Below are 19017 nucleotides of genomic sequence, written 5' to 3'. Positions count from 1 at the left end.
TTCTAGACATTATGGAAGAAGAGGGTTCTGCAAAAAGGCAGTGTTCTCGTATCAGTCTTGAGACCTTGCTTGCTAAAAGAGCCACTGATAAATAGCGAGCATCTTTCACAGAACTACCTACCGAGGAAACATTGATGGGTACAGATAGCTGTCTATGGGCGAGCTATTGGCTTTCAGGTGAACATGAGTTCAGGTGGAGTGACAGGACAGAATAAAAAAAAGAAAGGGCTAATAAGCAGCCAGCAATTAATGGCCACATCACAACGTTTTTTTATCCTTCTGTCTGTTGTGAGGTGGGGAGAAGGTACAGGGTGGGAAGAGAAAAACAGTGGGAGGGAAAAGAAGCAAAACGGATGGGGGGGAGAAGCGGCGTGGACAGGGAAAGAGGGGAAAAGAAGCAACGGGAAAAGAGGGGAAAAGAAGCCTAGTGGACAGGGGAAGAGGGGAAAAGAAGCCTAGTGGACAGGGGACGAGGGGAAAAGAAGAGACATGGACGTGGGGGGGGGAAGAGGGTAAAAAAAGCGACATGGACGTGGGGAAGAGAAGCAGCATGGGGAGAGGGGAAAAGAAGCAGCATGGGGAGAGGGGAAAAGAAGCGGGGAGAGGGGAAAAGAAGCGGGGAGAGGGGAAAAGAAGCGGGGAGAGGGGAAAAGAAGCGGGGAGAAGGGAAAAGAAGCAGCATGGGGAGAAGGGAAAAGAAGCAGCATGGGGAGAAGGGAAAAGAAGCAGCATGGGGAGAAGGGAAAAGAAGCAGCATGGGGAGAAGGGAAAAGAAGCAGCATGGGGAGAAGGGAAAAGAAGCAGCATGGGGAGAGGGGAAAAGAAGCAGCATGGGGAGAGGGGAAAAGAAGCAGCATGGGGAGAGGGGAAAAGAAGCAGCATGGGGAGAGGGGAAAAGAAGCAGCATGGGGAGAGGGGAAAAGAAGCAGCATGGGGAGAGGGGAAAAGAAGCAGCATGGGGAGAGGGGAAAAGAAGCAGCATGGGGAGAGGGGAAAAGAAGCAGCATGGGGAGAGGGGAAAAGAAGCAGCATGGGGAGAGGGGAAAAGAAGCGGAGAGAGGGGAAAAGAAGCGGGGAGAGGGGAAAAGAAGCAGCATGGGGAGAAGGGAAAAGAAGCAGCATGGGGAGAAGGGAAAAGAAGCAGCATGGGGAGAAGGGAAAAGAAGCAACATGTACGGGGAAAAGAAGCAACATGGACGGGAAAAGAAGCAACATGGACGGGGAAAAGAAGCAACATGGACGGGAAAAGAAGCAACATGGACGGGGAAAAGAAGCAACATGGACGGGGAAAAGAAGCAACATGGACGGGGAAAAGAAGCAACATGGACGGGGAAAAGAAGCAACATGGACGGGGAAAAGAAGCAACATGGACGGGGAAAAGAAGCAACATGGACGGGGAAAAGAAGCAACATGGACGGGGAAAAGAAGCAACATGGACGGGGAAAAGAAGCAACATGGACGGGGAAAAGAAGCAACATGGACGGGGAAGAGGGGAAAAAAGCAACATGGGCGGGGAAGAGGGGAAAAGAAGCAACATGGACGGGGAAGAGCGAAACAGAAGCAACATGGAGAGGGAAAAGACGGGCAGGGACGGGGGGGAAAGAAGCAACATGGACAGAGGGGAGGGAAAAGAAACAACATAGACGGGGCAGAGAAAAGAAGCAACATATATATAGTGCATCCAAAACAATGGATTGCATGAAAGTGCATTACAGTCAGAGTCAAAGGAAGATCAGAATCCAGAAAAGCGTATAAGCGACTGGGTCAAGCAAGAAAGAAGTGTGGAAGGGAGAACACACAGAATAAATGTATGCCTAACCATTAGCATAAACTACCAACGTAACAAAGCAATAGGAAGAAAAAAAGAAATTCGAACTCATAAAATAAATGGGCAATAACGAAAACAAGCATTTGCAATGCAATCGGTATCACCTTTGGGACCTTATATGCATTTAGCTATGCAGCACATTAGCCTGGGTGCAGAAACATTTACTGTTCTTTAATGTGGAGGGAAAGTAAGCACCAAACTGTGATTTCCCAACCCGCCCTGTTGACTCCGCCCACCCCCCCTCGCATCCGCCTACTTAGGCTTCTCTTTCCCTCGCCTCAGTGTTGCGAGTAGCCCGGTGGCAGAGGGCTAGCGCGAGGCTGTGAGCGCATTTGTTTTTTAAAAACCTAACCTTCCTCTCTGCTGAATACAAGCAGTCCCTCGTCCCGCTGACTACGAGCGGCTGGCTTGTTTCTGATTTTTAATCCGCCTCCCAACCCGCCCTGTTGACTCCGCCCACCCCCCTCGCATCCGCCTACTTAGGCTTCTCTTTCCCTCGCCTCAGTGTTGCGAGTAGCCGGTGGCAGAGGGCTAGCGCGAGGCTGTGAGCGCATTTGTTTTTTAAAAACCTAACCTTCCTCTCTGCTGAATACAAGCAGTCCCTCGTCCCGCTGACTACGAGCGTCTGGCTTGTTTCTGATTTTTTATCCGCCTCCCAACCCGCCCTGTTGACTCCGCCCACCCCCCTCGCATCCGCCTACTTAGGCTTCTCTTTCCCTCGCCTCAGTGTTGCGAGTAGCCCGGTGGCAGAGGGCTAGCGCGAGGCTGTGAGCGCATTTGTTTTTTAAAAACCTAACCTTCCTCTCTGCTGAATACAAGCAGTCCCTCGTCCCGCTGACTACGAGCGTCTGGCTTGTTTCTGATTTTTAATCCGCCTCCCAACCCGCCCTGTTGACTCCGCCCACCCCCCTCGCATCCGCCTACTTAAACGCTCCACATGCGTCAGCGCAGCGGACGAGCGCAGCGGGCGCGCCGGCCTCGCACCGGAGTCACGCCTGAGTCCAGCCCGTCTGCGGCAGGCCGGGGCCAGGGGCATCTCCCTATGTCCCACCGCTGTCATATTCATCCCCCAGCCTCCTCTCCTATTGGCTCCCAGGTACAGTCAGCCCGCATGTGTTCAACCTACTGCAAAGCCCAAGTCTCTTTTCGAGTCCTCCGACTACCCCACCTACCGCCATTTCTCGCTCCCCTCCCTACCCCCCCTGCTTCCTACCGCTACCCCCATACTCACTCCTCCCCCTGTCCCCCTCTTGCCGACCTTTAACATCGCCGCTGCACTCCTTAACACCAGATCAGCAGTCAGCCATCAGCATGAGCTATTTGATTACCTTGACACCCACAATCCAGACCTCTTGTTTTTAACAGAGACCTGGTACAAGGCTGACTCCCTACCTCACGTCTTAGCCGCACTTCCTCCCTCATATTCCATCATTCGTGCGGATCGACCTGAGGGCACTAGAGGTGGGGGAGTAGCCTTGATAGCTCATGCTGACGCTCACTTTCAGATTCTCCCCTTTCCTTCCATCCCCGAGGTTGACTGTCTGATAATTCGCGCCAGCTCTTATTCGGCCCCTCTCACCGCTGTCCTCATCTACCGTCCCCCACACGCCACTCCCTCTTTTATCTCCAGTCTCCAGGACGTTCTCGCAACACTGGTCGTTAACAACTCTTCAGTGTTGGTGTTGGGTGACTTCAATTTCTGGCCCAACGATCCTGCCGAAAGTCCCCTATCCAAAGAATTCACTGACCTTATGACCAGCCTTAACTTTATTTGCCAGGTTCACAGCCCCACTCATGTGCATGGCCATCTGCTCGACCAGGTTTGGACTTTGAATGTTCCTACTACTCCCCTTACCATTTCCCCCTGCTCCTGGTCGGACCACTTTTTAATTTCCTTTTCCCTTTCTTTGGTTCCAGTTATTAAACCCCCCCTTCCCAAGAATATCTGGGTCAGAAAATGGGGTAAGGCAGATATGTCATCTTTCTGCTCATCGTTAGTAAATTCCTGCCCCGACCTTTCAGGCCTCTCTGCCAAGGCCCAACTGGCCACTATCGATGGCTGGCTGACCCAGGCAGGAGACGACTTTGCTCCCTTGAGGCGAATAACGGTCAAGCGAGCCCATGCTGCTAACCGCTGGTTCACCTCCGACCTCAAGGAGAAGAAACTGGCCGCACGCAGAGCTGAGCGCTTATGGAGAAGACAATATTGCCCCGAAAAAAAAACTATTTATCTTTCCGTGCTCAAGGCGTATAAGCAAGGCATCCTCGATGCTAAGACCTTGTTCTACTCCAATAGAATACTGGAAGCGGAATCCCAAGCTAAAGAAATCTTCGCGACAGTATACGAGCTTGCCTCATCCAATAGAACCACGGTTTCGATTCCCCCTTCCCAACCGCTCTGCGACTCACTCAACAACTTTTTTGTTGATAAGGTCGCTAAGATTAAGTCCAACATCCCTCTCCCCTCCCCTACCTTTACTAACCCCTCCCCACCTATTGTCACTTCCAAGCTCACTTCTATTCCCCCCTTGACTAAGGCTACACTTCTTCCCTTGCTCCAAAAGGTAAAGTCAGGCTCCCCCCTAGACTTCGCCCCTGCCCATATCTTGAGAGAAATCTTCTTAAACTGCCCTATTCCCCCCCTCACACTCCTGAATGACTCACTCAGTAATGGAGTGGTCCCCACCGCTCACAAACTTGCGGCTGTTATTCCTATTCTAAAAAAGCCCGGTGCTGACCCTTCATCCCCTTCCAACTACCGTCCTATCTCCCTTCTGCCCTACCTGGGCAAGGTTCTAGAAACCTACGTAACCAGCACCCTGAGCTCCTATGTGGAAACTAACCACTGCCTCTCCCCTCGGCAGGCGGGCTTTCGCCCCCTCCACTCTACGGAGAAGGTGGTGACCTCAGTGATGGACAGCCTATGCGAGGGCATTGACACCAACATCCCGCAGGCCCTCATCCTTTTAGATCTGTCCGCCGCGTTTGACACGGTGGACCACTCCATCCTCCTCACCCGTGTCAGGGCGGCGGGCATAGAGGGCCTGGCCCTCGCCTGGCTGGAGTCCTTCCTGAGTGGTAGGGCTCAGGCAGTCCACCTAGCTGGTTTCACCGCTGCCCCTCGTAGGGTGGTATGTGGAGTCCCCCAAGGTTCCTCACTTTCCCCTCTTTTGTTTAATTTATACATCTACCCCCTCATTTTTATGTTACAGCAGCTTGAGGTCACGGTGTTTAATTACGCCGATGACCTCCAGCTAATTTTCAACCTTTCCCACTCCCCCTTGTCCTCCCTGAATGTCCAATCCGTCATGTCGTTCATCCAAGATTGGATGAACTGCAACCACCTCAAACTCAATCCGGACAAGACGGAGCTTGTCTTGACCGGAGGTGGTTGCAGTCCCTGGTCCCCTTCCCATTGGCCTTCTTCACTTGGTGTCCCCCCGCTCCCTGTCCCCAAAGTCAAAACTCTTGGTATTTTCTTAAACTCCTCACTTTCTGTTCACTCCCAGGTTAATTCGGTTGTCTCTTCCTGTTTTTTTTCCCTTAGAACTATTAGGAAGATCTCTCGCTTCTTCTCTCTACCTGCCCTAAAGATCATAGTGATGGCTATGGTGCTCTCGCGCCTTGATTATGGCAACATCATTTACAATGGCGCCCCAGCCTATGCCATCCACCGTTTGCAGCTAGTGCAGAACCAGGCTGCCCGCCTGATTCACGGCCTGCCTAAATTCCATCGAGTCACCCCTCTACTGCAGGCCCTGCACTGGCTGCCGGTGAAAGAGCGAGCCCTGTTTAAACTTGGCTGTACCACCTTTCAGGCCAAAATGGGCACTGCCCCGGAGTTCATTTGCTCCGCCATCACTTCCTATACGCCGGGAAGAGAGCTTCGATCCACTCATCTGTCCCTGCTAACCACCCCTCGTTTCAGAAAGAAAAAGGCGGGCGGAACAAAATTTGCAGTTCTTGCCCCTGTATTCTGGAACTCCCTCCCTACGAAACTCCGTATGACGCCCTCCTATACCGAGTTTCGGAAAGGTCTCAAAACTCTGCTCTTTTCCCAAGCTTATAATGTCTAGACTCCCTCTGCTCCCGTTAGCCTCCTTGCAACCCAACAGCGCCAAGAAACCGCACGGTATAAGCGCGCTATATAAATGTTTTTAAATTCAAATTCAATTCAATTCAATTTGACAAAAATATTATTGTCTACGGGTGCTTGTGGAAGACCATTTCTAATAGTGGCAGTTGCCAGAAAAAGAAAAACAAGCATTTACAATGCAATGGTTTCGCCTTTTGAAAAGGTTGAGCTATTGTCATTGTAAATGACAAAGTTTGTATTTATGTGTTGGTTTTGAAAACAGATAAATAAATGGCATGGTCATTTACAATGCTAATAGTTTAATCTCTGGCAAATGGCATACAAAAACACACAGATCCACACACACAGACCCACACACACCAACAGAGCCCCCCACACACACACACAGAGCCACACACATACACAGAGCCACACACATAGCCACACACACATACACAGAGCCACACACACATACACAGAGCCACACACACATACACAGAGCCACACACACATACACAGAGCCACACACACACACACACACACACACACACACAGAGCCACACACACACACACAGAGCCACACACACACACACACAGAGCCACACACACAGACAGAGCCACACACAGACAGAGCCACACAGGGCCACACACACACACAGGGCCACACACACACACAGGGCCACACACACACACACAGGGCCACACACACACACAGGGCCACACACACACACACAGGGCCACACACACACACACACACACAGGGCCACACACACACACACACACAGGGCCACACACACACACACACACACAGGGCCACACACACACACACACACAGGGCCACACACACACAGGGCCACACACACACACACACACACACAGGGCCACACACACACACACACACAGGGCCACACACACACACACACACAGGGCCACACACACACACACACACACAGGGCCACACACACACACACACAGGGCCACACACACACACAGGGCCACACACACACACAGGGCCACACACACACACAGGGCCACACACACACACAGGGCCACACACACACACAGGGCCACACACACACACAGGGCCACACACACACACAGGGCCACACACACACACAGGGCCACACACACACACAGGGCCACACACACAGACAGAGCCACACACACAGACAGAGCCACACACACACAGAGCCACACACACACAGAGCCACACACACACAGAGCCACACACACACACACAGAGCCACACACACAGAGCCACACACACACACACACCCAGAGCCACACACACACACACCCAGAGCCACACACACACGCACACACCCAGAGCCACACACACACACCCAGAGCCACACACACACACCCAGAGCCACACACACACACCCAGAGCCACACACACACACCCAGAGCCACACACACACTGAGGAGAGCAAGCACAGCGAGGGGGCAGGGAAGCAAGCACAGCGAGGGGGCAGGGAAGCAAGCACAGCGAGGGGGCAGGGAAGCAAGCACAGCGAGGGGGCAGGGAAGCAAGCACAGCGAGGGGGCAGGGAAGCAAGCACAGCGAGGGGGCAGGGAAGCAAGCACAGCGAGGGGGCAGGGAAGCAAGCACAGCGAGGGGGCAGGGAAGCAAGCACAGCGAGGGGGCAGGGAAGCAAGCACAGCGAGGGGGCAGGGAAGCAAGCACAGTGAGGGGGCAGGGAAGCAAGCACAGCCAGATGGCAGGGGAGAAGCAACATATATATAGTGCATCCAAAACAATGGATTGCATTACAGTCAGAGTCAAAGGAAGATCAGAATCCAGAAAAGCGTATAAGCGACTGGGTCAAGCAAGAAAGAAGTGTGGAAGGGAGAACACACAGAATAAATGTATGCCTAACCATTAGCATAAACTACCAACGTAACAAAGCAATAGGAAGAAAAAAAGAAATTCGAACTCATAAAATAAATGGGCAATAACGAAAACAAGCATTTGCAATGCAATCGGTATCACCTTTGGGGCCTTATATGCATTTAGCTATGCAGCACATTAGCCTGGGTGCAGAAACATTTACTGTTCTTTAATGTGGAGGGAAAGTAAGCACCAAACTGTGATTTGACAAAAATATTATTGTCTACGGGTGCTTGTGGAAGACCATTTCTAATAGTGGCAGTTGCCAGAAAAAGAAAAACAAGCATTTACAATGCAATGGTTTCGCCTTTTGAAAAGGTTGAGCTATTGTCATTGTAAATGACAAAGTTTGTATTTATGTGTTGGTTTTGAAAACAGATAAATAAATGGCATTGTCATTTACAATGCTAATAGTTTAATCTCTGGCAAATGCCACACAAAAACACACAGATCCACACACACACACAGACCCACACACACCAACAGACCCACACACACCAACAGAGCCCCCCACACACACAGAGCCCCCCACACACACAGAGCCACACACACACACAGAGCCACACACACACACAGAGCCACACACACAGAGCCACACACATACACAGAGCCACACACACACACACACACACAGAGCCACACACACACACACAGAGCCACACACACACACAGAGCCACACACACACACAGAGCCACACACACACACAGAGCCACACACACACACAGAGCCACAGAGCCACACAGAGCCACACACACACAGACCCACACACACACAGACCCACACACACACAGGGCCACACACACACACAGGGCCACACACACACACAGGGCCACACACACACACACAGGGCCACACACACACACACAGGGCCACACACACACACACAGACCCACACACACACAGACCCACACACACACAGACCCACACACACACAGGGCCACACACACACACACACAGGGCCACACACACACAGGGACACACACACACAGGGACACACACACACAGGGCCACACACACACAGGGCCACACACACACAGGGCCACACACACACAGGGCCACACACACACAGGGCCACACACACACAGGGCCACACACACACAGGGCCACACACACACAGAGCCACACACACACAGAGCCACACACACACAGAGCCACACACACACAGAGCCACACACACACACAGAGCCACACACACACAGAGCCACACACACACAGAGCCACACACACACAGAGCCACACACACACAGCCACACAAACAGAGCCACACACACACAGCCACACAAACAGAGCCACACACACACACAGAGCCACATACACACACACACCCAGAGCCACACACACACACCCAGAGCCACACACACACACGCACACACACCCAGAGTCACACACACACACGCACACACACCCAGAGCCACACACACACACGCACACACCCAGAGCCACACACACACACCCAGAGCCACACACACACACACCCAGAGCCACACACACACTGAGGAGAGCAAGCACAGCGAGGGGGCAGGGAAGCAAGCACAGCGAGGGGGCAGGGAAGCAAGCACAGCGAGGGGGCAGGGAAGCAAGCACAGCGAGGGGGCAGGGAAGCAAGCACAGCGAGGGGGCAGGGAAGCAAGCACAGCGAGGGGGCAGGGAAGCAAGCACAGCGAGGGGGCAGGGAAGCAAGCACAGCGAGGGGGCAGGGAAGCAAGCACAGCGAGGGGGCAGGGAAGCAAGCACAGCGAGGGGGCAGGGAAGCAAGCACAGCGAGGGGGCAGGGAAGCAAGCACAGCCAGGTGGCAGGGGAACCAGGGGAGCAAGCACAGCCAGGGGGCAGGGAAGCAAGCACGGGCAGGGAAGCAAGCACAGCCAGGGGGCAGGGAAGCACAGGCGAAACCTAAAAAGGAGACAAATGGAGAAAAAAAATATATGCACTCCCATGGAGTGCCTAACCAAAAAGAAATAACCTGCACTTAAAAAGCAAACAGAGGCAGCACCGAAGCCAGCCAATCAACAGACATAGTAAACAAACAATGCTCCATGTGAGGAACAAACACAAGACTGACAGATGTGACTATTAAGAAGCAAGCTAATAAGTGGCTGGAAAGCCAACCAGTCGTAAGCAAGGGTTGGGCTTCAAGCCTCTGTGCATTCTTGCCAAGCACACAATGTGCGTTACAACAGACTGCGCAAGTGCAGTCTAGTAGGCTCAACCTAAAAACAACTATGTGTCCCAGGGCATCCTCCTGCACACAAGAGGAATGTTTATGCATGTTATGTGCAAGGCACGCAGCTGCTGGTGGTGTGACAAGGGTCAGCTACTTCAAAGGGGTGCTGATGAGACCCATTGAGGTCACCTTAGGACCATGTGCTTATCCACATGGCACTTACTAGTACTCTGGGGGAGTTCTGCTTCTTCTAGTCATGCTCCACAAGAAATTACAGGCGAATCTTCTACGGCAGCTGTTGATTTAAGGCGCGTCACAGGTTAATTGTGATCTGTGAATCGCACTGAAGGATCCAGTCCACTGCGAAATGGAAAGTGAGCTGTCCAGAAGTCACAGATTGTGACCTGTAAAACACAGAGTTCGCGAGCTAATCCCGATCTGTGAGCTGCACAGAATTTACAGGTCAGTTCAGTGTGACCTGTAGAAAAGGTGCAGGTCACCAGTGATGATGATCAGCAGCTAAGGAATCTATCTGCAATTTATTTATGATCTGTACCGAACTACAGCGTAATAGTGATCATGATACGCCTTAAAGTCATCTTAGGCTAACTGTTAGATCTACAGGAGTCGCCGATTAATTATGATGTCCTTGAGCTTTGTAGGTATATTGTGAGTCGGGGAGCTATGCGATTAATGAGATCATCCAGCTATTGAGGTCCTAGAGTAATTAGGATGTTAATGGGATCCAACGAGGAATGAGGTCAGTGACCTCTCTATGGGTAAATTATGAGGTGCATGATTTAAGTGTAAACTTCAAGTTAATCATATCGGTGACCTACCAGAGCTCAGAAAGCAGAATAAACTGAGCATATTCCTTTTGAAAACCCAGAACTTCTGGGCTGCAACAAACAGCGCATACGGCTTCCAAACACCCACAACTTGAGGACTGAACTACCTTCACATGTTGTGCGTGTACACCACGAACCCAAATGCAGAACGAACTGCACATGTTGTGCACTCCTCGAGGTCCAGTCGTCAGGCACCACAACCTGCTCCCACACACCCATAACTTCCACACGTTGCTCCCAACACCCGAAACTGCACACAGCAGAGCAACCTGCACATGTTGCACCTGGACACCCAGAACTCAAGACAGCGGAACAAACTGCCCATGGTGCACACGGACAACCAGGACTCTAGGAAAGCATAACAACCTGTGCATACTGTACCCAGCCATCCAGAACTGGAGGGCTGAATAACAACATTCACAAGCTGCTCCCAGACACCCAGAACAAGCTACATATATTCCACCCAGACACCAAGAACAAAAAATACAGTACAATAAACTGCAACCAATGCACCTCGACACAAAAGTCAAGACAGCAGAACCACCACAAAGCATATATGCAATAGAACGACTTAAACGTGGTGATGGTGTCAGCACAGCAGACATAAAAATGCATATGCTACGTCCAGACACACCCAGGCAGCAGGGCAACCAACACATGCTAGGTCGGGGTACCAAGTCCACTCACACCAGAAGAACCTGTACATGCTGTGCCTGAATACCCAGAACACACGTACAGCAGAACAACCTGCATGCAGACACCGATAGTCCGCAAAACACAGAGGACCTGTACAATCTGTAACCTGAACTCCAGACCCGAAGAACAACCTGCATAGGCTGCGTCCGAGTACCCAGAACTGAAACACCAGTACAATCTATACATGCTGCACAGGGACACCCAGAACTCACAGAAAGTACACGACATACAGTCCCAGGCACTGAAGAAGGATCAGTGTGTGCTTTGCCCGGACAGTAGAATAAACTGCACACGCAGCGCCCATGATTAGTGCCTTCCATCTTATAACCACTATGCTGCTGACCTACTGCCACTCGTGAAGCACAGCATCCGCATGCACCGGAAGGCAACAGGGCGTAGCTCGCGTCTGCCAGATTAAGGGTTGAGAGTTCACTGCATAGTGATCGGACAGAAATGGACACCGCCAGAACCGCGCTCGACACCCTTAATTCACAGGAAAGGTAATGCAAGTCAGCTGGACTCGTGGCCAGCGCAGCCCCTAATGTGTTCAAGAGCACATCAGTGCCCGTGATTCACGCTCATCTCTGGAAACCTCTGCCATCGAGCAATGAGTCAGTGTGACTATCCAGGAAGTATGGATGCTGTAGGTTAAGAATACCATTTGTTGGAACCAATGCCCCCCAATACTCAAGGTGGGCTTTACACCTCGGGGGGTACTCACCCCCCCTCACCCCCGTGACAAACTCATTCACCAGCAACAGCACGACACTTGCAATCCCTGAAAAGATCCAAAGAAAGCACAAATCCAGTCTACCCCAAATCAGCCACAACACAGACGATCCCTGCATTGATCAACTAAGCTGACCTTATGCCCAAATGCCTTCTATTGATGGAGATCAAGCAGCCAGTGACTGTTGCAGCGCCTCTGCTGCTAACGTGGATCTCCCGCAGGAAAGCACGGACAGCGGGAGGGGGGCGGGAAAGGCACAGTCACAGAGTGAAGAAAGGAGAGAGCATGCATCCACATATTAAACGAACAAGAGAACACGCTTCTTACATGATGAGGGAGAGACCATAGAAATGAAAAAGAAGAGATGTCTTCCAACACGGACATATAGCGCATTGAAAGAGCCTTGGCTATATGTGTAGCACCTATACACATGCCCTACGTGATTCACGAAACAGTGGAGCTTTAGCACACATACCATACGAGAGAAATACAGGATAAAGTGCAGCCGCATACAACGAGAGATTTGAGAGTCCAGCCATCATTGCACATGACGTGAAGGAAATCATCCATAGGAAGGGAAATAAGGCACACTTGAGGCGAACGGAAAACAGGCTTTCATTCACATGGAGTGTATGAAAGTTCCCTCATTGGCACGGAGATAAAAAGAGTTATTCAATTACATAGAGGGAAGGCTCGGCTACCTAACTGTCGCGGAGGGAAGGAGGGCTGCGCCTACAAACGTAGATGGATGGTACCCTAATTGTCGCGAGTGTAAAGAGAGCATGCTCATTCAAACGAAGAGAAAGAAGGCACCATCACGGAAGCAGGAGGAACGAGGTCATGGTCATTCACACCGGAAAAGAAGGTCCCCTCACTGGCGCCGATGCCGAGGAATATAGGGTATACTCTTTCACGAGGAGGGAAAACGACTGCCTCACAAGAGAGAAAGAGCCTGGCCTCATTCACGACGAGGGAGGGGGGACGGGAAAGGCACGGACAGCGGGAGGGGGGCGGGAAAGGCACGGACAGCAGGAGGGGGGACGGGAACGGCAAGAAAAAGCACTCACCAGGACTTCTTCCGGCGGCGGTCAGCCTGCAATGACCAAAACAAACCTTCCCCAAAAAAAAAAAATAGGAACCGCCCACCACCGCAATGAAGTTGTCAAAGGGGCAGGATGAGTAAAAATGGCCGGAACGCCCCCGAATCTGCTCCGCAATTGACGGACAGATCTCTGTTCCAATGGCTAGCCTCCATTTATGGAGCTAGCCAATGGAACAGAGGGCGGATTCCCAAGCCACATACTGTAAACATTAGATTTCGCCTGCGCCGAAAAGCTGCGCGGTGCGCAGCTTTCGACGAGGCGAAACCTAAAAAGAAAGTCACTTAGCAGAGAGTAATTCTGGTATTTTACTGACCTCTGCTAGTCGTTTTCTATCAAGACAGCTAAATAGAGGCAGTTGAACAGAAAACAGACAGAACAGACAAGTCCTAGGACTGATCTCCAAAGACCACATAGTACATACACATATAAGTATATACAAGAGGTCTCAAATGCTCGACCTAAAAAGATTAAACTCAGTACACAGGCGAGACGTGCACTTGCAAGGAAGGTTTATAGATAAAGAAAAAAGTAACTCCCACAGGAGAAGCAGTGAAAGGACAAGTATTCGGGCCTTGCTCCATGGGAGGGTTAAGCAGACCAAAATAATAAGCATTGGCAAACCCAAAAGGTTCCGCCTATGCGACATCTATTGGCAAGATCAACGTTTTTAACATTCTCAGAAGCAGCAGGAGCTCATGTTTAACAACAGCTGCTGATATACATACATATGTATGTTTCAAAGTGTAACTAAAAACGAAATGCTGCATATGTCTATGGCTGTACACTCATGCCCAGGCTAGTGCCATGAAGCCATTTAAAGAAGCACAGGACACAAAATCGAACACAGGCTATTGGAAGTAAACATTGGAAGACACAAGCCCACGGCAAGAGGATACTGAAGGATACCATTTGGGTGAAGAATAGAAAAAACAGCAAGGTCAGTAGCAAGAGATTGTCGAAGGTAAGTTTGGTAAAAAAAATAAAAGCTCTGAAAAAAGGGAAAATAAAACAAACAGAGACAAGCCAGTGGTGAAGACTCACTGCGAGGCACAAATAGAAAATCAACAAGCTCACCATCAAGCAGCTATTTGCAATAAACCGTAGAAAACAAAGTCAGAAGCAACTTGGAAAAAATTCTAGAAAATCAGCATAACCATAGAGAGCAAAAAATGGGCTATGATGCTCTCTGACGGAAACAAGAAATAGCAAATGAGTCTTGCAGCAGCAAATTAACCAAAGAAGATCACAACAACAATATCGAGAAGGAGGGCTGGGAGAAAGGCACAAGGATGAAAAAGAGCCTGACTGAGTAGTGAGGAGTGTAGGAGGGCAGGATGGAGGAAGCAGTGAGGCAGCGGGGAGAGACGGATGAAATGGAAAGCAGATAGTAATCAAGGTGAGAGGACAGACAGATTTTGAAGAGGAAATAGGGGCGAAGGGGGCCGCTGTTGAGCTTGGGTCAAAATGCAATAGACAGCAGGAGAAGGATCGGCGTGAATCAAAACAACGCAGAGTTGGAGACCAGGAGGAGTGCAGGGCTGAAAGAGACTGCAGACACATGCACTGATGCACTCAGGGCATGTGCAAAAGTAGATAAAAAAATATTAAAAATGAGTAACTGCTGGCCAGTGAAAGGACACTGGCCACCGGAAGCAGTACTTGGTCCAAGCTCAATAGGATGGACGAAGAATCCGAAGGGTAGGAGGAAGCTGGAGTAGCTGCTGACCAATAGGAAGCAAGGAAATAAGACCCAATGTGGGGGGGGCAGCCACTGGTAAGTAGATAAGTAGTGACCGGGCTCTAAACCCCTTTTAAGGTTTTTTTTTTTTTTTTATGTTTAAATGCAATCGTTTTTGCAGGCAAAACCTAAAAAGGGACGCCTGCAAGCGCTCACCATATAGGGACAGGCAAATGAGTGACAAAGAAGCCAATCAATGGTAAACAAAGGTCGGATTATAAGCCCACTGAATGTAAACAAAATGTCTCGCAGAAACAATGCATGCCCCCTGTCTAGTCAATACTTCGAAAGGAGATTCAAATCAATTGGTTATATAAGTGGTAGGTTTCTAGTTAATGATGTCGCAAGGGTGCTTTACTCAACACTGAGACTGAGTTTCAAACTGCGGTTCTCCAACCATAAACTGAAAAGGATTTTAAAGTTGGAGCATGGCACTTGCTGACTGACATTTTAGAGTGCATTTAAGGCTTCAAGCAAGCTTCCATTAGAAAACAAAAAAAAAACAAGCTCTTAATATAACTTCAATACTCTCAAGGAACAATAAGCACAAGCTCTAACTAGGCCTTCAATAACTTCATGGAACAACGCCGAACACTCGCATTACAACTAAATTTGCTTTGGGAATTAACCACTCACAAAAGAATTAAGCATATATTGAAAATTGAATTGAATTGAATTAAGCACTTGTATAGCGCGACTGCCACCCTTCGGGTATCCTGGCGCTTGGATTATCGGGTAGACACCACACAACAGAATCAATTGTCAATAAGACAGTCTAAAGACCGCCTTTGGGAAATAGCCACGTTTCCAGGCTCTTCCTGAAACAAGTCAGGGAGTGGCCTGTCTGAGATCTAGAGGTAACTCATTCCATGCATGCGAGGCAGCCACACCAAAAGCTCTGCCCCCCCCCCCCCATCCGAGATCTATTAAATCTAGTGGTTGTTATCAGATTTGCATTTGAGGAGCAGAGCAGCCTCCCAGGGCTGTACCAGGTGAACATCTCCTGCAAGGGGACAGGGCCCTGACCGTGTGCTGCTTTGTATACAATGCAGAGAAACTTAAAACAGATTTGGTCTTGGATAGGGAGCCAATGAAGGTCTCTCAGAGCCACAGTCGTGGAAGACCTGCGCTGTCTGTCAAGCACCAGCTTTGCTGCCATGGACTGGACTCTTTGCAACCCCTGCATAACATATTGTGGTGCCCCCAGATACAGGGAGTTTCAGTAGTCCAGCCTACTCAGGATTACACTCCTCACTACGAGAGATCGAGTAGCCTTTGGGAGTAACGGGAGGACCTTCCGTAACATACGCAGCAAATTGAAACAAACGCTAGCTGTTTTATTAGCTTGGGAGACCATTTGAAGATTTTCATCCACCATCACCCCCAAATTACGCACCACTTTAGCCGGAATCAAGGGCTCATCCACTGGGGTAAGTTTGAACCCTACCGATAGATGGCGAGACACTCTGGTGGCAGGGCAGTACACCACCTCTGTTTTCTCCCATTAAACTGTAGGGAGTTTTTCCTAAGACAACCAGCAGTCTGGCACATGCACTCCAGAAAGGTGTCCATAGTTACCGCTTGTTTCCCCTCTAGAGAGAACACCAGTTGGGTATCATCTGTATAGGTGACCAGGACTACCCCAAAGGATTTAATAATGGGGAATAGAGGGCGCAGATAGATGTTGAAAAGAATTGGGCTGATCGCCGAGCCCTGTGGTACCCCATGTTATATAATAACAGTGAAAGGAATGCACTTGATAGAGTCCACTTTTCCAATATAAAAAACGGGTACCACTGCCTCCGTTGTAATTCTGACGACGGGTCCTTCCTCCACACAGTCTGGAGCTGCACTGCACTACAACACTTTCGGTCGGGGTGTTGTCCTGTCTGGGGCGGGTGTTATGCTGGGACCTCCTGGAGGATTCTCGACTAATACTTCTTCATGGCATGGCAGACATCGGGGGAAACAGATATAAGAGGCACATTCTATTACTAGGTCTCCCCTTAGCCAAGAGCGACATTGTGCAGCATTGGAAGGCTTCCTCTGCCCCCGGGGTGGTGGCTTGGAAAACAGCTCTAGATAAATGTATGTCGGCTGAAGTGGCAGTGTTTCAGGCACTGGGTTGCCTGCAGAAATATGGGAAGATTTGGACCAAGTGGGCTAAATACCAGGGTATTGACTTATCCATCCTTTCACAGTCAGCGAATCCAGACCCTATTGAAAGGCTAACCATCAATGACTCCCCAATCTAATGTGCTAATTGGCAGTGGACATAGTTTTGTGATTGTATATGTATTTATTGTTCCATGTGGGAAGTGTGGTGCAGGGTTGGGGGGGAGGGGTGGGATGTTAGATCGAATGTTTCGTAGATCCTCTGGTGAGGACCTCTTCTGTATCTTTTGAATCTACATTTCGTCATATGTCTATATGACGATTACTGGGGGGGGTCAGCCACTGGGTGTTAAACACTAAATAAAATTTGTTGTTCAAAAAAAAAAGGTACCAATCAGTTGACCATCAGCAAGGTCACCCAAAAACAATACAAGTTGAAACTAAAATGTTAGTCAATCTGCTGATCTATCGAGCAAGATAAGCAACTAGGAAGTGGACGCAAAAACCAAGCAGCAGGTTCCCTTGTCGACGAAGCAGCACCATGTGTAAGGGAAATGTGTGTTCTCGTGTTTACTTAGCCCGATGGAGTGGGTTATGTGTACATAAAAAGTTCATATAATCCACCGGACAGATACTCAGGTCCTCGAATAACAGCATATGCATGAGATTTGTTGGGCGGTAACAAAGTGTCCCAAGTCCACTTCTGAGCAAATGTGATACTGATGGGATGAAAAGTCACAGGTGCAGCAACACAAAATCCAGTCCCCAACTTCACTCGTATTACAGGGATTGACAGCTCCAACACACCGATCCTGTCGGGGAAAGGAGTCTGTCAAGTGATGCTGTCAACGTCCCCAAGGTGTCTGACGGGTAACATGATACTAACAGATCGGGGTGAGTTGGAGGAGGGAAGGGGCGAGGTGGGCGAGAGAGACTCCCTGCTTGACCACCATAAGAGGCAGAACCCCCTTCCACCAGAATCTAACAAGGGGGAAAGGCAGGTTGAGTGGTTATGGAGACATAACCCGCCAGATATTGGTCCCCCCAGTAACCCCAACTCACCACTCAGGCCCGTGGCCTGCTGCAGCAAGGCTCCCGAGGTGCCGTCGATGACTTTGACGCTGCCCCGGCTGGTGACGGCTAGGATGGCGTTGAGTGCCGGGTGGTAGCTCAAGCTGTACAGCCCTTCTTCGTCGCAGCGTAGGCAGCCGTCCCGCACCAACAAGGTTGCTTGTCCCCCTCCGCCGCCACCACCTTCTGAGGCTCCTCCCGAGCCCCCAGGACCCCCGACAGCAGCCATCCTCCCCGCAGCACTGCTGGGGCGACCTCGGCCTGGCCCGCGGTGCTTGTGCGCTCCCGGCTCGCGGGGGCCGCGCGGGGCAGTGGTAGCCGCTACCGCCGCTGCAGCACTACCGCCGCCAGTCACCATCCGGGTCCAGGAAGCCGCCACCAACACTTGGGCGAATGGGAAGTGACGCAGAAGGAAGCCGCTTGGTTACGCTCAGTTACGCTCAGTACTAGCCCTGCTTCCTCGCGAGAAGGCACGCCTCTTGTGGCTCGGCATGTACTCAGTAGAAGGACCTGTCAAACCTCTGCTTTGCTTTGTTATCCGACTACGTCAGTGTTGCTGTCAGAAGATGGAGGTGGAGTCTGAGGCACGCGGCGTCGTAAGGTATCCTTATGGGTGGTTGTTCAATTTGAGTGCCATGTTGGACAAGTATGTGTTTTGGAGTTGTAAGACAAGAGCTGAAGTGGTAAATCGAATAACATGAAATAGAAAAATTAAATGTCATGTTTTGTTTCAACGAACGTGGCAATTTTTCAGTTTAT

General features: G+C 50.5%; 1 protein-coding gene across 4 annotated transcripts in view; it reads right to left on the bottom strand.

Annotated features, from left to right (window-relative positions):
• Positions 1 to 18766, bottom strand: part of BIRC6 (baculoviral IAP repeat containing 6) — a 2208279-nt gene extending 2189513 nt beyond the window's left edge. For 3 of the 4 annotated variants that reach the window (XM_078648748.1, XM_078648749.1, XM_078648751.1), the window contains exon 1: positions 18250 to 18766. In XM_078648748.1, the coding sequence (XP_078504874.1) occupies positions 18250 to 18616 (367 nt within the window). In that variant the 5' untranslated portion in view covers positions 18617 to 18766. The remainder of the gene's footprint in view (positions 1 to 18249) is intronic. The other variant, XM_078648750.1, reaches the window with a different exon arrangement.
• Positions 18767 to 19017: the final 251 nt, after the last annotated feature.

The sequence above is a fragment of the Lissotriton helveticus genome, chromosome 6, assembly GCF_964261635.1.
Source record: "Lissotriton helveticus chromosome 6, aLisHel1.1, whole genome shotgun sequence".
NCBI lineage: Eukaryota > Metazoa > Chordata > Amphibia > Caudata > Salamandridae > Lissotriton > Lissotriton helveticus.
This window is presented reverse-complemented; position numbering and strand designations above follow the sequence as displayed.